The 23,299-nt window shown below is 42.4% G+C and overlaps 1 protein-coding gene across 4 annotated transcripts in view; it reads right to left on the bottom strand.

Annotated features, from left to right (window-relative positions):
* Positions 1-22,770, bottom strand: part of pfkfb4a (6-phosphofructo-2-kinase/fructose-2,6-biphosphatase 4a) — a 39,370-nt gene extending 16,600 nt beyond the window's left edge. Inside the window, exons 1-5 of one of the 4 annotated variants that reach the window (XM_031803249.1) lie at positions 22,599-22,770; positions 5,008-5,124; positions 3,163-3,259; positions 2,803-2,869; positions 2,338-2,412 (exon numbers count right to left, since the gene is read on the bottom strand). In XM_031803249.1, the coding sequence (XP_031659109.1) occupies positions 2,338-2,412; positions 2,803-2,869; positions 3,163-3,259; positions 5,008-5,124; positions 22,599-22,650 (408 nt within the window). In that variant the 5' untranslated portion in view covers positions 22,651-22,770. Of the gene's footprint in view, positions 1-2,337; positions 2,413-2,802; positions 2,870-3,162; positions 3,260-5,007; positions 5,125-6,712; positions 7,041-22,598 lie in introns of those variants that run through there. The other 3 variants (XM_020491819.2, XM_020491814.2, XM_020491808.2) reach the window with 3 other exon arrangements.
* Between the last annotated feature and the right edge of the window lie 529 nt (positions 22,771-23,299).

The following is a 23,299-nucleotide window of genomic DNA, read 5'->3' as shown; positions in this document are numbered from 1 at the left end:
ATAAATCGAATTCAGATCAAAATTGAGATATTGACATGTGCAATATTCATATAGCAAGAGACTGGCTACCATGTTCTCCTTTCTTTGACATGCCATTAATACAACAAAAACACTACGACACCACGGTACCTCCAATGAGATGCGCTAGACTGCATTTATTCCCTCTGTACAAGCACAGAGGATGCTGACCAATCACAAGTGGGCTCTCTCACCCTCTGCATGGCATGCTCATGCTGGCCAATCCGCATAGAGCAAGCAGTTACATGCTGGTGAAGAGAGAGTGTGAGGCGGAAACGTAAGTGCTGCTAGTGCCAACAAGAAGCCGATTTGGTGCCAAAGAAGGGCGCATCTTCAGTGATGGCAGTATTTCGGCTACAGGCAATCTGATGTCAACACAAATGCTAAGTGTTTTGCAAAAAGTACCTCAGAGTTGTGGTGACAACAAGAGGCAACAACAAATCTATTCCATAATTTGAATTTAAAAAACATCCCGCTGACACAGAAATCACAGAGGCAATCACCTATCACATAGCCAAAGACATGGTTCCTATTTACACAGTCAGCAAAGACTGCTTCAAGAAGATGATAAACAAGCTGGACAGGAGATACAAGATTCCATCTCGCACATTTATTTCTCCCAAGTCGCCGTCCCAACACTGTAGAACAAACTTAAGGGAGAAGTTTAAACATTGAATGCTGTGTTGAATGACTGGACCAGACTCCAATGTTTTGGACACAGGATGCACCCTGTAATCGATAGACTACGTGTTACATGTTTTTAAGGCACTGACTTATAATTTAAATTATAATAATGATGGAGCCTACTTCTACATAATTACACAATCATAAGACTCCTATTCCATCTGCAGCCCATGGCTGACTGAATAAACAATGAACTTAGTTTATTTAAGAACTAATAGGCCTAATGGTAAAATAGGAATTCATGTTAATGAATAAGTGCTGCACTTTTTATGATCATGTTTTATTTTGTTAAATTCAATATTTATTTAACCAGGTAGGCTAGTTGTTCTCAAGTTCTCATTTACAACTGCGACCTGGCCAAGATAAAGCAAAGCAGTTCGACAAACAACAACACAGAGTTACATGTGGAATAAACAAAGTCAATAATACAATATAAAAAGTCTATATACAGTGTGTGCAAATGAGGTAAGATTAGGGAGGTAAGGCAATAAATAGGCCGTAGTGGCGAAGTAATTACAATATAGCAATTAAACACTGGAGTGATAGATGTGCAGAATATGAATGTGCAAGTAGAGATACTGGGGTGCAAAGGAGCAAGATAAATAAATAAATACCGTATGGGGATGAGGTAGTTATTGGGCTATTTACAGATGGGTTATGTACAGGTGCAGTGATCTGTGAGCTGCTCTGACAGCTGGTGCTTAAAGCTAGTGAGGGAGATATGAGTCTCCAGCTTCAGTGATTTTTGCAGTTCGTTCCAGTCATTGGCAGCAGAGAACTGGAAGGAGAGGCGGCCAAAGTAGGAATTGGCTTTGGGGGTGACCAGTGAGATATACGTGCTGGAACGCATGCTACGGGTGGGTGCTGCTATGGTGACCAGTGGGCTTTACCTAGCAAAGACTTGTAGATGACCTGGAGCCAGTGGGTTTGTCGACGAGTATGAAGCGAGGGCCAGCCAACGAGATCATACAGGTCGCAGTGGTGGGTAGTATATGGAGCTTTGATGACAAAACGGATGGCACTGTGATAGACTGCATCCAGTTTGCTGAGTAGAGTGTTGGAGGCTATTTTGTAAATGACATTGCCGAAGTCAAGGATCGGTAGGATGGTCAGTTTTATGAGGGTATGTTTGGCAGCATGAGTGAAGGATGCTTTGTTGCGAATGTTCAAAATGTATGTTTGTTAATATGTAGGTGTAATAATCCTATTATTATATATAGCCTATAACAATGTTGAAACATAGTTATTCACTCTACATTCATATGATCTCATTTTATAAGTGATGTTCTATACCCTGACAGTTGGTTTAACCATGTCTGACAGAATTACCAAGTTTTCACCCAAGTGTTGAAAATTGCAATTCATAATTGATATTCCAATATCTGGCCCCACAAAAAATATAGATAATTTGTCCAAATCGTGCAGCCCTAACGCTAGCTATCATTGAAAATAAGAATTTGTTTTTAACTGACTTGCCTAGTTAAACAAAGTTTAAATTTAAGAAAATACTATATAGTGACAACACCCAGCATTTTACCTCAGAGTTGTGCACTCATTTTTGTTGTGACGTTGTGAACTCACCTGTCTATACACAAGCATGATCATCATCACCACCACTGAAGAAGCCAACATTACCTTGAAGCCATTCTGCTCAGCAAACGCAGTGATGGTCCCTCTCCTCTCTCTAGTGGTGTTAGTGGCATCAAACACCTGGAGAAAGAACGAAACACACACCATCACACAGTAGTCACACAGACTGCCAGAAGCACTGCACGCACTGTCATCCATATACAAATACACATTGAGATATCACAGCATTTCATGGCGGGATAATCCCATCCCAATGTTAAAGGGCAATTCCACCACTTTCAACCTCATTTTCATTATCTACATCACAATACCAGTGCCTACATCCGTGAAAAACACACATTTATTTCTACAGCACATTTCTATCACAGAAACACACAATTTCCACATATGTAGACACTAGTATTGTGCTTGTAAAAATTAAAACGAGGTTGAAAAGTGTCGGAATTGACCGTTAATGCGCACATAATCCGGCCACAATATTATATTTGTTTTTATAGTGATTGTACACACCGCAACTTGTCCTCCTTTGTCAGCGAGGTACTGTCTGACATCATTCAGTGCTGCTGACGCACACTGCCTACAAGGGACAGTGGGAAAACGGAGTCAGAGGCAGCAGTGACAAGACTAAAAAGAGCCACTGATGGGTTAGCAGAGACAAATAAATGTAGTTTGCTTAATCAGACACTGGTTAAAAAACAGGAAGTAATATCATATTATACCGTGATATTTTAAGGCAATTTAAACCTGGTTAAATAAAGGTGAAATAAAAATAAATAAATAAAAATTTGGGGGGATTCAAGGACAAGTGGATCTTCTCAGTGTTTTAACTTGTTCACAGCAGAGGATCAAAGTACTGGAAATGTTTCTTACTGTCTGATCTTCAGGCCCTCCTCGTTGTCTGGACGGAAGAACTCAAAGGACTTGTAGATCTTCACACACTCACGCCGGTACTGCCCAACATTGAACTCTAAATAGGGGAAAGAAGGAGTTACATGTTTTACTTTTCTAGATACTATTACAGACTAGAGGTCAACCGATTAATCGGAATGGCCGATTAATTAGGGACGATTTCAAGTTTTCATAACAATCGGTAATCAGCATTTTTGGACACCGATTGTGACCAATTTTTTTTTTAACCTTTATTTAACTAGGCAAGTCAGTTAAGAACGCGTTTCTTATTTTCAATGACGGCCTAGGAAGGGTGGGTTAACTGCTGGTGATGATTTAACAAGCGCATTCGCAAAAATAGCACTGTCGTTGCACCAATGTACCTAACCATAAACATGCCTTTCTTTAAAATCAATACACAAGTATATATTTGTAAACCTGCATATTTAATTAATATTACCTGCTAACATGACTTTCTTTTAACTAGGGAAATTGTGTCACTTCTCTTGCGTTCTGTGCAAGCAGTTTGGGCTGCCTGGCTTGTTGCGAACTGTGTGAAGACCATTTATTCCTAACAAAGACCATAATTAATTTGCCAGAATTGTACATAATTATGACATAACATTAGATAAAATATGACACCCGCTAGATAAAATATGACACCCGCTAGATAAAATATGACACCCGCTAGATAAAATATGACACCCACTAGATAAAATACGGAACGGTTCCACTGAAAGAAAAAACATTTGGTTTTCGAAATGATAGTTTCCAGATCTGACCATATTAATGACCTACGGCTTGTATTTCCGTGTGTTATTATGCTATAATTAAGTCTATGATTTGATATTTGATAGAGCAGTCTGACTGAGTGGTGGTAGGCAGCAGCAGGCTCGTAAGCATTCATTTAAATAAGCACTTTCGTGCATTTGCCAGCAGCTCTTCTTTGTGCTTCAAGCATTGAGCTGTTTATGACTTCAAGCCTATCAACTCCCGAGATTAGGCTGGTGTAACCAATGTGAAATAGCTAGCTAGTTAGCGAGGTGCGCGTTAATAGCTGTTCAATCGGTGACGGCACTCGCTCTGAGACCTTGAAGTAGTTGTTCCCCTTGCTCTGCAAGGGCCGCGGCATTTGTGAAGCAATGGATAACGATGCTTCGAGGGTGGCTGTTTTCGATGTGTTCCTGGTTCGAGCCCAGGTAGGGGCGAGGAGAGGGACGGAAGCTATACTGTTACACTGGTAATACTAAAGTGCCTATAAGAACATCCAATAGTCAAAGGTATATGAAATACAGATGGTATAGAGAAATAGTCCTATAATTCCTATGATAACTACAACCTAAAACTTCTTACCTGGGAATATTGAATACTCATGTTAAAAGGAACCACCAGCTTTCATATGTTCTCATGTTCTGAGCAAGGAACTTAAATGTAAGTTTTTTTTACATGGCACATATTGCACTTTTACTTTCTTCTCCAACACTTTGTTTTTGCATTACTTAAACCAAATTGAACATGTTTCATTATTTATTTGAGGCTAAATTGATTTTATTGATGTATTATATTAAGTTAAAATAATAGTGTTCATTCAGTATTGTTGTAATAGTCATTATTACAAATAAATAAATACAATTATTTTATTTTATATAAATCGGCCGATTAATCGGTATCGGCTTTTTTTGGTCCTCCGATAATTGGTATCGGCATTGAAAAATCATAAACGGTCGAGCTCTATTACAGACCGTTGAGGGGAATTCTTACGAGTTTGAGTGTGTGTGAGTGGATTGCCGAAATGTAATTTCAGGTAAAACGGCTGAGAGTTGGTACCTCTGGTGGGCACGCCGATCCAGTTGAGATAGCGGGTGAGCTTCTTGGAGATGTAGGTCTTCCCTCTGGCTGGGAGGCCCACCGTCACTATCAGGGTGGGGCAGTTGGTCATACATACTGCACATGGAAAAAGAGTAGAGGGAGAGACAGGTTAAATTATTCTACTATATTTGGACAGACCGGCATTGAAATATAAACATAACCGAACACAGTGCAGGCTATAGCAGTGAAGGGCTCTGATTACAAAAATGTTTCATTAAATTGTCCTAAATGACCCTTTGGAGTTAATTCCCAAGTGAACTTTTGTCCCTCAACTGACCTGCCCTCTGTAACTCACACTAACTATGGAACCAAGTGAAAGAGAGCAGTTTGCAAAGATGGCAACATTGTGTTGAAATCGGATAAGGACAACGTATTCCACCAATCACTGTGTACTAATGCTATCTAACATGAAGAAAACCATATCAGAATGTACTGGGAATGTTGTCAATAATAAGGAGTAGAGGTAACAAATGTCACAAGTGCCACCATGGCACGCTATTGTGAAATGACAGTACAAACCAAGGCAAGTGGAGACTTGTAACCTAGTTTCCACACACACACACTTTCTCTCACCCGATCTGTAGAGGACAGGGTGAGAGAGGAGCCAGTGTCTCGGCTTCATATCATATCCCTTTGGTGAAAAAGACAATCCAGTGGTGTTAATACAACAAGTCAATGCCAGGAACAAATGTCAAAGTTGCCTATATGTTTGTGAGTTTCAAACATAAAAACCTGTGCAGCAAGCCAGAAACTGATCAGGTTATGTATTACAAACCATGGTGATATTCTATGACTGACCAAGCCAGTAAAACCTTCAGATGTCATAGAGATCTCTCATGAGGGAAATGTAGCATGCAAAATACTATTGTCAATAGCAGCTTATTCTGACCAGGAAAGTGGCCTATGATGTCTGGTCAACCCACAGAACAAATCATACTAATAAAAATACTATTGAACAGGCTTAGAGAAGCAGAGTCCAGTGCCAGGAGTCAAGACTAGAATTCCTGTTTACCAACCAGTTTGGATTGATAAAGGATGGGGCAGTGAATTAGGACAATGCCACCATGGATTACCATCTACTGGCCTGTTGTGAACAGTTAGAACTGGGAGAACAGTAGATACTTCAATGAGTAGTGTGTCCTGAAAGTGACTTAGTTTGCCACTAATGCTCAACCGCTTGGGTTGTTGTACTGGCATCTGCTTCTTTCACAAATCAGGACAAAATATACAATGAGATAAACACTGAGAAGCAAAGGACGTTGCTCTGGACTGGAGAGGGGCCAGTCCAATGACAGTATGAAGAACCAGTCAGAAGGGCAGTCAGAACAGACAGTCATCAGATAACAGACAGCAAAGATCATCAATAATCGATTGCCAAGAAGACTAATGTTCTTTCTCTGGCTGACGATCACGCCGTCGACACATTTATATTTTCTCCACGTAATCAACGAAAATTACGTTAAGACACAATATATGGATAAGAACCTGGCTTGACGCTCGGCTGCACGTTTGTAATGTTAACTAGTAAGAGATAAATGTAACGTTAGCTAACTGTGAATAAAATGCATTTTCACCACGTAAACAACGTACATTAAATGTATTATTCGTGCGTGTGCAACAACCGGCTTGCGGTCTAGCCACGTCGGTAACGTTATATACGCACCCTTTCTCTGAGATATGTGTTTCTCGGGAAGGCCATTTTTACACGGCAACGGCATCCATATTTTCTTAAGCGGGTTTTGAGTGAGTTCACGCGGCGTTGCAGAGTTCGACGGCCGTTCTTCCATTCCAACTTCCATTGAGGACATGGTGGTTGCTTCGACTACTGTGGCGCGGAGCCTTTTGTCATGCGTTTCAGGCGAATGGTCTCGCATCAGTGTTCTGATGAAGTCTGGCGGTATCGTGGTGAAACCACAGAAGGATGTGCCTACCATAATCTCGCGAAAACACGCGCACATTTGCTCGGAAACAATGAAGTAATGCTGTTGCTGTTAATGCTATTACAATTTCCCTCAAATGTCATACTTCCACATTTAGATTGGGATTAATGGTCTACTGGTCTACTAAACGACTTCATTATTCCCTAAACATCTTAAATACTCGGTATACGATGTCGTATTGTGTAGTTACTACGGTAAACAGAATACAACGTATTAGTGTCTCCGAATTGATAGAGACACTAATACGTTGTATTCTGTTTACCGTAGTAACTACACAATACGACATCGTATACCGAGTATTTAAGATCAAATCACATTTTATTAGTCACATGCGCCGAATACAAAATGTGTAGACTTTCTCCATTAGAAGCAGTAGCTAATCTTCCTGGGGTCCCTGGGGGTCAACATAAAACTTGCAAATACATGACAAAGTACAGAACAGTAATAGACAAGAACAACATAATATATTCAAATTCGAATATATATATATATAATATAATATATATCCTATATATAGGACAGACACCAAGAGACAACAAAAATACTATTTACACACGATTCATATTATTATATACAGTACAGTTAAATTAGATCTTTAGAAAGAGGAGAGGCTCTGTGATACAATATTTTAGTATATGTTTTTTTGGCTTAGTAACCTTCTGTGAGCTTGTGTGGCCTATCACTTCGCGGCTGAGTCATTGTTGCACCAAGACATTTCCACTTCACAATAATAGCACTTACAGTTCTAGCAGGGCAGAAATTTGACGAACTGACTTGTTGGAAAGGTGGCATCCTATGACGGTCCCACGTTGAAAGTCACTGAGCTATTCTGAGCTATTCAGTAAGGACATCCTACTAACAATGTTTGTAAACATCTATAGATGCACCATCGAGAGCATCCTGACCGGTTGCATCACCGCCTGGTATGGCAACTGCTCAGCATCAGACCATAAGGCGCTATAGAGGGTAGTGCGTACGACCCAGTACATCACTGGGGCCAAGCGTCCTGCCATCCAGGACCTATATAATAGGCAGTGTCAAAGTAAAGCCCAAAAAATTGTCTGAGACTCTAGTCACCCAAGTCATAGACTGTTTTCTCAGCTACCACACGGCAAGCGGTACCAGAGCACCAAGTGTAGGACCAAAAGGCTCCTTAACAGCTTCTACCCCCAAGCCATAAGACTGCTGAACAATTAATCAAATGGCCACCGGACTAATTACACGGACACCCCTCTCCATTTGTTTTGTACACTGCTGCTACTCTCTGCATAGTCATTTCACCCCTACCTACATGTACAAATGACCTCGACTAACCTGTACCCCCACACACTGACTCAGTACCCGTACCCCGTATATAGCCTCGTTATTGTTATTTTATTGTGTTACTTTTTAAATGATTTTTTACTTTAGTTTATTTGGTAAATATTTTATTAAGTCTTCTTGAACTGCACTGTTGGTTAAGGAAATGTAAGTAAGCATTTCATGGTAAGGTCTACACTTGCTGTATTCGGCACATGTGACAAATAATTTTGATTTGATTTGAAATAGCTGAATCCACTAATTTCAAGGGGTGTCCAGATACTTTTATATGTATAGTGTAAATAACTTTAGGCCTTGCCTTTGGTACTTTGACTTTCCTTGTTATGGTCACTATAGCCAATGGGAATTGATATTGCTTGGGAGCAAAGCTCTGCAGCATTGGTGAAGATATTATCAATACAAGTGGATGTCACAGATCCAACACTATTGGTATACACTCTAGTTGGTTGAATGATAACCTGGGTCATGTTGGCATTAGTCACAGTAAGAAGCTTCCTCTTGAGAGGACAACTAGATGATAACCAGTCGATGTTCAGGTCACCAAGAAAATACATTTCTCTGCTAGCATCAGAGACCTTATCGAAAATCACACACACATTCTCCAGACACTGAGAGTTTGCAGTTGCAGGCCCTTCTCCCCTGATTGCTCAGTTTGGCCAGGTGGCCAACTCTAGGAAGAGTCTTGGTGGTTCCAAACTTCTTCCATTTAAGAATGAAGGAGGCCACTGTGTTCTTGGGGACCTTCAATGCGGCAGACATCTTTTGTACCCTTCCCCAGATCTGTGTCCAATCTGGAAGGGGTCGAATGTTGTCTGGTGGAGCTGGCCTCTCTGGAAAGGGCTCCATGGTGCAGGGTGGAGCTGGCCTCTCTGGAAGTTAACCTATGGTATAGGCTGGAGCTGGCCTCTCTGGATGAAGCCTGGTGGTGTAGGGTAGAGCAGGCCTCTCTGGATGTGGCCCGGTGGTGTAGAGTAGAGCTGGCCTCTCTGGATGTGGCCTGGTGGTGTAGGGTAGAGCTGGCCTCTCTGGATGTGGCCTGGTGGTGTAGGGTGGAGCTGGCCTCTCTGGATGTGGCCTGGTGGTGTAGGGTAGAGCTGGCCTCTCTGGATATGGCCTGGTGGTGTAGGGTAGAGCTGGCCTCTCTGGATGTGGCCTGGTGGTGTAGGGTAGAGCTGGCCTCTCTGGATGTGGCCTGGTGGTGTAGGGTGGAGCTGGCCTCTCTGGATGTGGCCTGGTGGTGTAGGGTGGAGCTGGCCTCTCTGGATGTGGCCTGGTGGTGTAGGGTGGAGCTGGCCTCTCTGGATGTGGCCTGGTGGTGTAGGGTGGAGCTGGCCTCTCTGGATGTGGCCTGGTGGTGTAGGGTGGAGCTGGCCTCTCTGGATGTGGCCTGGTGGTGTAGGGTGGTGCTGGACTCTCTGGATGTGGCCTGGTGGTGTAGGGTGGTGCTGGACTCTCTGAGTGGGGGCTGGTGGTTGTGATCTTGGAGGATGTATGGCAAAGTTCCTCTTATTTGTGTTTTTGCTTTGTCCCAGAGGAGTTTCTTTCAGTTCCTAGCAAACGTCTTGACACCCTGCTTGTTCAAGTGTACTAGGTCGTACATCATCTGGGGGTGAATGTCACGGTGGATCGCCAGGTAAACATTGTCCAAGAGAGCACAGCCTCTAGACAAATAATTGTTGTTGCTTTGAATAACGTGGAAGGGCACAGCTCCATGTGGCAACAGGGTAGACATAGTGATTTTGGTGTTAGGAAATCTCTTTGCATCTCTGGCTGCCACAGGTCCTCTCATTGCCATCTAATTATTTGGCTCCCGAGTGGTGCAGCGGTCGAAGGCACTGCGTCTCAGTGCAAGAGGCATCACTACAGTCCCTGGTATCGAATCCAGGCTGTATCACATACGGCCGGGATGGGGAGTCCCATAGGGCAGCGCACAATCGGCCCAGCGTCGTCCGGGTTTGGCTGGGGTAGGCTGTCATTATAATATTTGCCCCATTTCATTTGTTTCTTGACAGACTTTTCAAGACACTTGGTGTTGTTGGTCACCATAGCTTTCTGACTGACATGCCACGGAATAGCAGTTTCTGTCTGAGAAATGTCCCATTGGAGTCACATTAAAAATGAAGGCAATAGGTTGCTCTGCTGCTGTTCTGGGCTGTGGTGTCTGGAATGATTTTTTGGGGGATGGAGTGGGGACCACAGATGGCCTTTCGTTCCTCTCTTCTGAGGGTCCCAGCATGGCTCCACTGGCGCTGGTGCTCTGGGGCTGGGATGTAAAGATCTTGGGGAGGTCGGGTCAGACCTGATTACTGACCTCATGTACTGAGTCTATGTGAGTTCCGGAGGTTCAATACGTGGTACTGCCGATGAGGGGATGTGAGGGTGTGATAGTGAGGGTTGTGGTAGGCTCCAGTTGTTCTCTTAGAGTGTGGATGGTGGTGTCTGTGTTGTAGCAATTATATGACTGCTGACAACTCCCTTTGTAGCTACTCCCTGATGTCAGCTACCTCTCTCCTCATGATGCTCTAGACCGTTGCCAGCTTCTCTCTCAGCCCCTCCTTATCCTGCCTCAGAACAGTCACCTCACCACACAGCTCATTCACCTCTACATCCAGTAGGGAGTTACTCCCAAAGCCTGGAACATGTTGTCACTCTCCATGTCTGCAAGAGTGGCTTGGTTAGATATGAGAGTGTGGGACTTTAGGAATGAACTGATTTCTCATCAGTCTTCTGATTAAAGTGTAGCAGTTAGTGTCATTCTCTTTCAAGGTGTCTGTTAGCTCTTTCAGTGATGTAAACTCTTGTATATATAGAGGATTAGTACAATTTCTAGGCCATTGAATCGTTACAGTGCCATTGTTGTAGGCATTAATGGTGAAGAGTCGATTATCAGGCTCCTGTTCATGAAATACCAAGATTTGTGGACCATTAGTGATTTATCTTTTTCCAACATGGCCAAAATACCTACATGTGGCAGAATACCAAGCAGCAGTATGCTGTGTTGCAGGCTTTGGTTTTCCGATGTATATATTTTGAGGTTGGGTGTTAGCACGGTAGAGCATGGGACACACCAATTGGTGTCACCTCATTAGTCAGTATGTGTTACACCCGTGTTGGTTTGTCATCTCGTTAGTGGGAAGATGTTTCACCTGTGCTGGCCCAGGTTATATTTAAGAGTGGTTGGCTAGGCACTCCAGTTGTTTTGAGAGATGTGGAGAGTTAACACCTTTAGTTGGCACGGCTGATTTTAATTTCTAGCCAATCAATCCTTTATCTGATCTTCCCTGGTTTTGTTTTGCTCCACTTTTTGGTTTGCTTCCTCACTTTAAGTTTGGTATGGGGTTTTATTTTATTTGCCTGTTCTTGGGCAAATTTAGTGGGTGCTCAAGGTGGGTGTCTTTTAGGTCCCAGTTGTTGCTAGACAACTTTCAATGGACACCCCCATGAGTGTCTTTCACAACTCCTCCTAAAACCCCACTTGTTTTGGTTGTTGTCAGTGACTTTTAGTTTCCGTTTGAGTAACAATTTATGGTTTTCTTGCTGGGGAACATGACATCTGTAACGAAGAGCACGTCAGAGATTGTATTGTCTCCAATTAGAGTATAATCAGTAAACAATGTCTCTGGATTTTTCCCTCTTAACTGTTGTTTGATGCTGTTTACAATGTCCAGAGTTCTGTTCAGCTGTTAGATTACATTAAATGGGCCAAGTTCCTGTTACTATTGCCATTTGTTATTTTTAGAATTTGAGCATTGATGCAAGCAACTTTGAAATAATGCATTTTTTTATAAGAAATGTTAGGATACCATGAAAAGTTAGGATACCATGAGTATCCTAACTATAGTTTATTTAACTTAACTAGGCATGTCAGTAAAGAACAAATTCTTATAATACAATTCTTATTTACGTCCTGCGGGGACAGGGGCTGATCGTTAGGTAAACCAATAGATGCCAAGTCTTTCAGTGCATGTATCCTCCAAAGATGGAGCGGGACAATTCATGGCTTAATCAGAGGAAGGTTGGTCAGGGAGATGGTTATGAAGAGTCTAGTGACGATCATATAGAGGGCTACTCTGGGAACCACTGAGTTGTGTAGCTACTGCACTAATGAAAATATCAAGCTATTAAATGTGTAATTTAGGGCAATTAACACTGTTCACACCATCTACGATGTCCAGAATCATCCTACCTTATGTGCTTGTTTAGATTTTGTTTCCTGTTCAATGCCTTGTACTGTCGTTCCTTTAGAAATCTTTCAGAAACCCTCAAATCAATTCCTTTTTCTGTTGGTTTATCCTCTTTCTCGTTGTCCTCATGTCCTAGTCCCTCAATCCTGCTCTTGTTGCTTCTTGCCAGATCAAGTAGACTAGCAAGCTTGCATAGCCAGGTTGATCAATCTTCTCAAATCAAAAATATCTCCAGATGTGGAGAAAGCACTCCATTGAAACAACCATACTGTTCCCAAAAAACGAAATGATTGAATCATTTTAAGAATGAGGAGGAGCCTAACTGCTGCTGCTCAGATGGGGTTGAGGTGATTGAGGTAATATGTACATATAGGTAGGGGGGAAAGTGACTAGTCAGTCAGGATAGATAAGAGTAGCTGCAGTGAGAGTATGTGTGCATTGGAGTGTAGTGTGTGGGTAGAGCCAGTGCAAGACGGTCAGTGCAACAACAAAAAAAGGGGGTCAATGCAAATAGTCTGGGTAGAAATATGATTAACTGTTCAGTGGTCTTATGGCTTGAGGGTAGAAACTATTCAGACTGTAGGCTGCTACAGACAGGGAAATAATGGTACAGGTATAAGACACAAGATATACATCTTAACACTAAATATATAGATGTTACAGCGTAAAACAAATATGGGAGCTATACTTTAAGAGTTGTTTTGTACAAAACTGTTCAAACCACAATGGTGAGATAATTAGCTGATGGGTAAATACCAAAGTAATATTGTAATGCTTGCATGACCTCAGGATACCAACAGGTTCAGTGTTTGTGAATAACTTTTATCTCAATCCCAAACAAAAGGGTGCACCTCTCCAATACAGGTAGTGTTTGTCCATAAGATGGCAGCATTGGGCTAGCTAAGTTTAAGATTTTGAAGCATTGATAGTACATTATACTGGATGGTGGATCAGAAGACCTGATAACACACAATAGCCCATGGATGCACAATGTTCAGAAGTGGGCACACCTCATAGTGATTGTAATTGGTACCCAAAGGTCATAAAGGTAATGAATATGAATATGAAAATAACCTCTCACTCAATGTCAACAAAACAAAGGAGCTGATCGTGGACTTCAGGAAACAGCAGAGGGAGCACCACCCTATACACATCGACGGGACAGCAGTGGAGAAGGTGGAAAGTTTCAAGTTCCTCGGGGTACACATCACTGACAAACTGAAATGGTCCACCCACACAGACAGTGTGGTGAAAAAGGCGCAACAGCACCTCTTCAACCTCAGGAGGCTGAAGAAATTTGGTGTGGCACCTAAAACCCTCACAAACATTTATAGATGCACAAACGAAAGCAACCTTTCGGGCTGTATCACCACCTGGTACGGAAACTGCACCGCCAGCAACCGCAGGACTCTCCAGGTGGTGGTGCGGTCTGCCCAACTCATAATCAGGGGAAAACTACCTGCCCTCCTGGACACCTACAGCACCCGATGTCACAGGAAGGCCTAAAAGATCATCAAGGACAACAACCACCCAGGCCACTGCTTGTTCACCCCGCTATCATCCAGAAGGTGAGGTTAGTACAGGTGCATCAAAGCTGGGACCAAGAGACTGAATTAATTAAATAGCCATCACTAGCACATTAGAGGCAGCTGCCCTATACATAGACTTGAAATCACTGGCCACTTTAATAATTGGAACACTGGTCACTTTAATAATGTTTACATATTGTGCATTACTCATCTCATATAAACTCAGCAAAAAAAGAAACATCACTTTTTCAGGACCCTGTCTTTCAAAGATCATTCGTAAAAATCCAAATAACTTCACAGATCTTCATTGTAAAGGGTTTAAACACTGTTTCCCATGCTTGTTCAATGAACCATAAACAATTAATGAACATGCACCTGTGGAAAGGTCGTTAAGACACTAACAGCTTACAGACAGTAGGCAATTAAGGTCACAGTTATGAAAACGTAGCACACTAAAGAGGACTTTCTACTGACTCTGAAAAACACCAAAAGAAAGATGTCCAGGGTCCCTGCTCATCTACGTGAACGTGCCTTAGGCATGCTGCAAGGAGGCATGAGGACTGCCGATGTCGCCAGGGCAACAAATTGCAATGTACTGTGAGACGCCTAAGATAGCGCTACAGGGAGACAAGGCCTCTAGAAGTGCAAGTGATATAAAACACAAAATATTCATTAATATGCTGTAATGTTTGCAAACACTTTACCTAGAAGGCAACCTACTTGCACCAATCCTTTGTAATTACAGTAAAATACTGTGGAAATACAAACCCCTCCCATCAACCAATTTCATTCATCCATTCATTCAATAATTCTGATTAAGGGAGCATTTACTTTAAAAAAAATAATAGTCCATTTTACTGTACTTGCTTTGATACCATATTTACATTACAATAAGTGTACTGTAATATGAAATATAGCATTTTACTTGCCACAGAGCTGCCTGTAAGATACTGTCAAATTCACGGTAAACTCTTTACAATGTGCCCCTGACAGAGATTTGCCCTTTTATAATTATTGTTTGTGCATTCTGTAGTGTAGATTCTCTAACCAGTCCAATACTACCACTCCACATTCTTTGGAGCTAACAAACCTGATTTGTCAGCGTCAGTCTGGTTATGACAAGGTTTGACTTCAAACAGTAAGCTTTAGTCACTACACTTTAAAGGGGTTGCCCAGAATTGTAAGTTATAGGCAGCTAGCGGCATGTAAGTTACTGTATTTCATACTGAAGTACACCTACTGTAATATTAATACAGTATCAAAGCAAGTACTGTGTAATGACAGTTTGACACACAGTACAATACTGTAAAAAGTTAATGCTACTGTAATAAATGAATTAGATTAAATTCATTTAGGTGAGATGGGGTTATTAATTCACAGTATTTACATGGGATTGGTGCAAGCAGGTTGGCTGCTATAGTCAGGAGTTCCTTGCGAGCACCACATCTATTTCTATGGGCACAAGCACTGTTCGCCCTCTTGTTGGCGAAGATAACATTTTGCAGGTTTAAAGCTAATTTCCTGCAATTCTACACATTTTGTCATGGGGTACAGATAACATATTGGGAAAGAGGATACCTAGTCAGTTGTACAACTGAACGCATTCAACTGAAATGTTAATCGACATCCACGACTTCGACACCCGGGGTTTTGCAGTTTTAAATAAAATGTTCTTGCAATTCTATACATTTTATCCATGTCTAATGTGCATTCATGTGATATTTGAGTGACTCCAACATTAAAACATCACAACAAAATCTATGGGCTAAAAAAACCTAGCTAAAAAACATTAGCTAGTTGATCTGGATATTTCTGACAAGTTATACATAGCTCTCTAAGGTACACAATTGTAACAGTACAAGCTTCCGTCCCTCTCCTCGCCCCTACCTGGGCTTGAACCAGGGACCCTCTGCACACATTAACAACAGCCACCCTCAAAGCATCGTTACCCATCGCACCACAAAATCCACGGCCCTTGCAGAGCAAGGGGAACAACTACATCAAGGTCTCAGAGCGAGTGACGTCACCCAATTGAAACGCTATTAGCACGCACCACCGCTAACTAGCAAATCAAATCAAAATCAAATCAAATTTTATTTGTCACATACACATGGTTAGCAGATGTTAATGCGAGTGTAGCGAAATGCTTGTGCTTCTAGTTCCGACAATGCAGTAATAACCAACAAGTAATCTAGCTAACAATTCCAAAACTACTACCTTATAGACACAAGTGTAAGGGGATAAAGAATATGTACATAAAGATATGAGTGAGTGATGGTACAGAGCGGCATAGGCAAGATACAGTAGATGGTATTGAGTGCAGTATATACATATGAGATGAGTATGTAAACAAAGTGGCATAGTTAAAGTGGCTAGTGATACATGTATTACATAAAGATGCAGTAGATGATATAGAGTACAGTATATACAGTGCCTTGCGAAAGTATTCGGCCCCCTTGATCTTTGCGACCTTTTGCCACATTTCAGGTTTCAAACAAAGATATAAAACTGTATTTTTTTGTGAAGAATCAACAACAAGTGGGACACAATCATGAAGTGGAATGACATTTATTGGATATTTCAAACTTTTTTAACAAATCAAAAACTGAAAAATTGGGCGTGCAAAATTATTCAGCCCCTTTACTTTCAGTGCAGCAAACTCTCTCCAGAAGTTCAGTGAGGATCTCTGAATGATCCAATGTTGACCTAAATGACTAATAATGATAAATACAATCCACCTGTGTGTAATCAAGTCTCCGTATAAATGCACCTGCACTGTGATAGTCTCAGAGGTCCGTTAAAAGCGCAGAGAGCATCATGAAGAACAAGGAACACACCAGGCAGGTCTGAGATACTGTTGTGAAGAAGTTTAAAGCCGGATTTGGATACAAAAAGATTTCCCAAGCTTTAAACATCCCAAGGAGCACTGTGCAAGCGATAATATTGAAAAGGAAGGAGTATCAGACCACTGCAAATCTACCAAGACCTGGCTGTCCCTCTAAACTTTCAGCTCATACAAGGAGAAGACTGATCAGAGATGCAGCCAAGAGGCCCATGATCACTCTGGATGAACTGCAGAGATCTACAGCTGAGGTGGGAGACTCTGTCCATAGGACAACAATCAGTCGTATATTGCACAAATCTGGCCTTTATGGAAGAGTGGCAAGAAGAAAGCCATTTCTTAAAGATATCCATAAAAAGTGTTGATTCAAGTTTGCCACAAGCCACCTGGGAGACACACCAAACATGTGGAAGAAGGTGCTCTGGTCAGATGGCAACAATGCAAAACGTTATGTTTGGCGTAAAAGCAACACAGCTCATCACCCTGAACACATCATCCCCACTGTCAAACATGGTGGTGGCAGCATCATCGTTTGGGCCTGCTTTTCTTCAGCAGGGACAGGGAAGATGGTTAAAATTGATGGGAAGATGGATGGAGCCAAATACAGGACCATTCTGGAAGAAAACCTGATGGAGTCTGCAAAAGACCTGAGACTGGGACGGAGATTTGTCTTCCAACAAGACAATGATCCAAAACATAAAGCAAAATCTACAATGGAATGGTTCAAAAATAAACATATCCAGGTGTTAGAATGGCCAAGTCAAAGTCCAGACCTGAATCCAATCGAGAATCTGTGGAAAGAACTGAAAACTGCTGTTCACAAATGCTCTCCATCCAACCTCACTGAGCTCGAGCTGTTTTGCAAGGAGGAATGGGAAAAAATGTCAGTCTCTCGATGTGCAAAACTGATAGAGACATACCCCAAGTGACTTACAGCTGTAATCGCAGCAAAAGGTGGCGCTACATAGTATTAACTTAAGGGGGCTGAATCATTTTGCACGCCCAATTTTTCAGTTTTTGATTCGTTAAAAAAGTTTGAAATATCCAATAAATGTCGTTCAACTTCATGATTGTGTCCCACTTGTTGTTGATTCTTCACAAAAAAATACAGTTTTATATCTTTATGTTTGAAGCCTGAAATGTGGCAAAAGGTCGCAAAGTTCAAGGGGGCCGAATACTTTCGCAAGGCACTGTACATATGAGATGAATAATGTAGGGTATGTAAACATTATATTAGGTAGCATTGTTTAAAGTGGCTAGTGATATATTTTACATCATTTCCCATCAATTCCCATTATTAAAGTGGCTGGAGTTGAGTCAGTGTGTTGGCAGCAGCCACTCAATGTTAGTGGTGGCTGTTTAACAGTCTGATGGCCTTGAGATAGAAGCTGTTTATCAGTCTCTCTGTCCCAGCTTTCATGCACCTGTACAGACCTCGCCTTCTGGATGATAGCGGGGTGAACAGGCAGTGGCTCGGGTGGTTGTTGTCCTTGATGATCTTTATGGCCTTCCTGTGACATCGGGTGGTGTAGGTGTCCTGGAGGGCAGGTAGTTTGCCCCCGGTGATGCGTTGTGCAGACCTCACTACCCTCTGGAGAGCCTTACGGTTGTGGGTGGAGCAGTTGCCGTACCAGGCGGTGATACAGCCCGACAGGATGCTCTCGATTGTGCATCTGTAGAAGTTTGTGAGTGCTTTTGGTGACAAGCCGAATTTCTTCAGCCTCCTGAGGTTGAAGAGGCGCTGCTGCGCCTTCTTCACGATGCTGTCTGTGTGGGTGGACCAATTCAGGTTGTCTGTGATGTGTACGCCGAGGAACTTAAAATTTACTACCCTCTCCACTACTGTTCCATCAATGTGGATAGGGGGGTGTTCCCTCTGCTGTTTCTTGAAGTCCACAATCATCTCCTTAGTTTTGTTGACATTGAGTGTGAGGTTATTTTCCTGACACCGCACTCCGAGGGCCCTCACCTCCTCCCTGTAGGCCGTCTTGTCGTTGTTGGTAATCAAGCCTACCACTGTTGTGTCGTCCGCAAACTTGATGATTGAGTTGGAGGCGTGCGTGGCCACGCAGTCGTGGGTGAACAGGGAGTACAGGAGAGGGCTCAGAACGCACCCTTGTGGGGCCCCAGTGTTGAGGATCAGCGGGGTGGAAATGTTGTTGCCTACCCTCACCACCTGGGGGCGGCCCGTCAGGAAGTCCAGTACCCAGTTGCACAGGGCGGGGTCGAGACCCAGGGTCTCGAGCTTGATGACGAGCTTGGAGGGCACTATGGTGTTAAATGCCGAGCTGTAGTCGATGAACAGCATTCTCACATAGGTATTCCTCTTGTCCAGATGGGTTAGGGCAGTGTGCAGTGTGGTTGAGATTGCATCGTCTGTGGACCTATTTGGGCGGTAAGCAAATTGGAGTGGGTCTAGGGTGTCAGGTAGGGTGGAGGTGATATGGTCCTTGACTAGTCTCTCAAAGCACTTCATGATGACGGAAGTGAGTGCTACGGGGCGGTAGTCGTTTAGCTCAGTTACCTTAGCTTTCTTGGGAACAGGAACAATGGTGGCCCTCTTGAAGCATGTGGGAACAACAGATTGGGATAGGGATTGATTGAATATGTCCGTAAACACACCAGCCAGCTGGTCTGCGCATGCTCTGAGGGTGCGGCTGGGGATGCCGTCTGGGCCTGCAGCATTGCGAGGATTGACACGTTTAAATGTTTTCCTCACGTCGGCTGCAGTGAAGGAGAGTCCGCATGTTTTAGTTGCGGGCCGTGTCAGTGGCACTGTATTGTCCTCAAAACGAGCCATTTCACATCGGTTCCACAATGAATGACATGACAAGAGGAAAACTGATAATGCACTTCCCAATTTCGAAATCTACTATTACAACTTTCAAGAGTAAGTTGTTTGGGAACCACTGTGCTAAGTAATTACAGAATATCAATTAATATTTGGTGTTATATCACTTGCACTTAATAGAGGTCTTAACAAAGTCTTCCAAACATACAGCAACTACAGGGCAAAACAGGGTCATGGCAAAATGCTCAACCAATAAAAGTTTACGACTTGCTACCACTCTAAGCTGACTCCTATACATGTTCAACTAAATAAAGGTTAAATAAAGGTTAAATAGAAATTGATATCCACATATCAGTTAAAATGTTACAACATTCTCACTAAATGGTACAACAAATATAGCCTCTTACAAAGCACACCTCTAAATAAGTTAATGAACCAGAAACAACAATATTTGTTTTTGAAGCAAAAGTTTTTAAAATCCATTTTTTACCCCCTTTTTCTCCCCAATTTCGTGATCACGATCTTGTCTCGTCGCTGCAACTACCCAACAGGCATGGGAGAGGCGAAGGTCAAGTCATGCGTCCACCGTAACATGACTCGCCAAGCCACGCTTCTTAACACCCGCTCGCTTAACCCGGAATCCAAAGTGTCGGAGGAAACACCGTTCAACTGACGACCTGAGTCAGCCTGCAGGGGCCTGGCCCACCACAAGGAGTTGCTGGAGTGCAATGAGCCTAGTAAAGCCCCCCCACCCGGTCAAACCCTCTCCTAACCCGGATGATGCTGGGCCAATTGTGGGCTGCCCTATGGGACTCCCGGTCATGGCTGGTTGTGACAGCCTGGGATCAAACGCCAGGCTGTAATGATGCCACAACACTGTGATGCTGTGCCTTAGATCGCTGTGCCACATCGGAGTCTGACACAAAAGGTTTTTGACGCTCCAAAAATATGGTATGTTACTGTAATCTGGGGTGTAATTACAGTACAATTCTTTCCCTGTATTTTCCCACAATTCACTACAACTTACAGTATGCTGTAGTAAAACGTGTCACACAGTATTTCACTGTTGATAATACACAATTTCCCTTTATACATTTTGCCGTTACAGTGTATGTAAATTCCTTGGTTTCTCAACCTGCCAGATAGATGTGCTTGCCAGGAAGGCTTTTAGCCTGTCATTTATAGTCAAAACATTGGGATAGCGCACAGTGAATGCCCTATGAGCAACTAAGGCAGTGAAAACACAATTCATACATAGTTGCCAGTATTGTTTTTGGTGCAGCAGCTGCAACACCACAGTGAGGTGGTTTTCCAAGGATATAAATCAACTCATGACTGAACCTTCTACACTACATTGTATCATGAACAGAAAGTGGGTCTAGCGTGGCCCCTCCCACACAACCTGGCCTCAGAGCATTTCATATTATTCTGTACATAAATCCGAAACACTACATAATAGTATGATATGTTATATTTCGTATGGTACATATTAATTTGTGGTGTCCATCACCAATTTCATATGATATGTTACGAATTACAATTTGTATTATGTTATGAATTTGCAAATGTCCAATATGTTACAATTTTGCAAAACCAACAATGTGTTAAGAATCTGCAAAAAAAATGACATTAGCTAGCTTGCTAGCTAGGTGGCTAACATTATCTAGCTTCCTAATGTTAGCTGGGTTACGGGTTAAGTTTAGGAGTTATGTTAAAGGGTTAAGGTTAGGGGTACGGTTAGCTAAAAGAGTTAAGGTTAGTGTTAGGGGAAGGGTTAGCTAACATGCTACGTAGTTGCTAAGCAGTTGCAAAGTATCTCAAAAGTAGTAAGTAGTTGAAAAGGTGCTAATTAGCAAAAATTCTAAAGTTGTCCGTGATGAGATTCGAACTCGCAACCATTGGGTTGCTAGATCTTCTCGTTATATGTCCAGCCATCCACCCAGACTTAACCATTTGTCTTATGTAACCATACCAAACGTAACATATCATACTCATTCAGGGTCCCGGATTTATGTTTACTAGAATAACAACCCTGGGTTTATAAGCTCGGACATCGACTCTGCCACTTGAGCATGCTTTTGGGGCACAGTCGATCGTGTGCTGGATTTCGTGCTAGAAGGTCGAGGGTTCGAGGCCTGCTCCCTGCCTGTTTCATTACACTATGTTACGTCTAGTGTATGAGACCAGGCTGTCCCACGTCGCAGCTGTCAGGGAGCTTTCGCCCTTAATAGCTCAATGGTTGTGCTAGAAGCAATAACACATAGAAACTCACTTAGCCTAGAAATGCCAAGGTTATCTGTAGCATGTTTACCATATAATATATCGTAACTGTTCCTAAAAAGTCAGTTTATTTGAGTTTAAATGAAAGATTCCAAAGGGGTCTGTGGTTAAAATATCAATTATTTTGCAGAGCCTAAATTCAGCAGACTGTCCTTCCAAATCGGCCCCAAGAAACTATTGCATGTCACTGTCACATTACATTATTACCTTTGTCTGACAAACACCAGTAATCCTGGTAGCGCCAGGTAGGCTATAAGAATGAATTGTCAAGCTTTGATCACATATTGCAAACTAAATGTACACTTCATCCTATGAAACTATACTGCCTATGTTGAATGAATGGACTTGTACGACTGAGTGGAATCAGCTTCAAATTAAATAGCTGCTCATAGGCAATAAATAACATCTGTTTGTCAGTGTGGGAAAACAATCTGTCGTGAATGTCAATCTTCAAAACGTCTACACTGTAGGTCGTATCGTCGTCACTATAAGGTCATTTTTCAGCGTCAAAACAACACATTGCCTATGACATCTACACTTGTTTACGTCTTCCCGAAAAGCCCATACGTCGTTTTCGGTTGGCTATTCACAGCCCAGTTTTAGTCGAATGTATGCATGCATAGCACATAATAAACCTTATTATCTAAAGTCCAAATTCCTTACCCGTCAGATCCAGATTCTGCGTGCTTTTTGAACGACTGGAGCCTCTCATCATCCCTATTTAGTTCTGGTGTAGCCTACGTAGCGTAGAGGTTGGTTGTGGTGTGTGTGCGTCTGATGTGAGAGGGGCATTCACACGGAAGAAACGTGCCGCAGCCAGTTGAGGTCTAGAGCTGTGCGATACTGTGATGCATGTCGTCTATGCATGCACACACCCACTTCTGCTGGATTGCTTCAGAGTGATTGGGATTCCTCTGTAAGAGGCTCCGGCTGAGTTACTATCCAGCTTCTCAAAATGAACATATTTGAACACATATGATATTTTGTCTTATTGTTCACACTGTGTTTCAGCTTGGGCCAGGAAATCAAATGAAATCACAAGACAGTCAGGTAGGAGTTTAGGACAGGTGAAGCCTGTGTAGCCTACTGAACAATGTGTAAAATGTCCTTAGCCTGCTGCGTTGAATGAGTTACAGGCTATATATAGACTGAGATGTAGGCCAAGGTCTTCCAGTGAGTCTAAGAACTCATTTATTTAAGTTTCCTCTGGGACATTGTGTTTACCATAGATGGGATCTGAATGAACACATTTTCAGTGCAATACACCTGAAAGTTAAGCTGCTGTAGCCTAATCTGAATTTTACGATGACATAGCCTATTGATTTAGTAGCAACACTAAATGAGCTATATGGGTTAAGTGGACA

The sequence above is a fragment of the Oncorhynchus kisutch genome, linkage group LG1 (genome assembly GCF_002021735.2).
Source record: "Oncorhynchus kisutch isolate 150728-3 linkage group LG1, Okis_V2, whole genome shotgun sequence".
NCBI lineage: Eukaryota > Metazoa > Chordata > Actinopteri > Salmoniformes > Salmonidae > Oncorhynchus > Oncorhynchus kisutch.
Note: the sequence above shows the minus strand (reverse complement) of the source record. Positions and strands in the feature narration are given on the sequence as shown.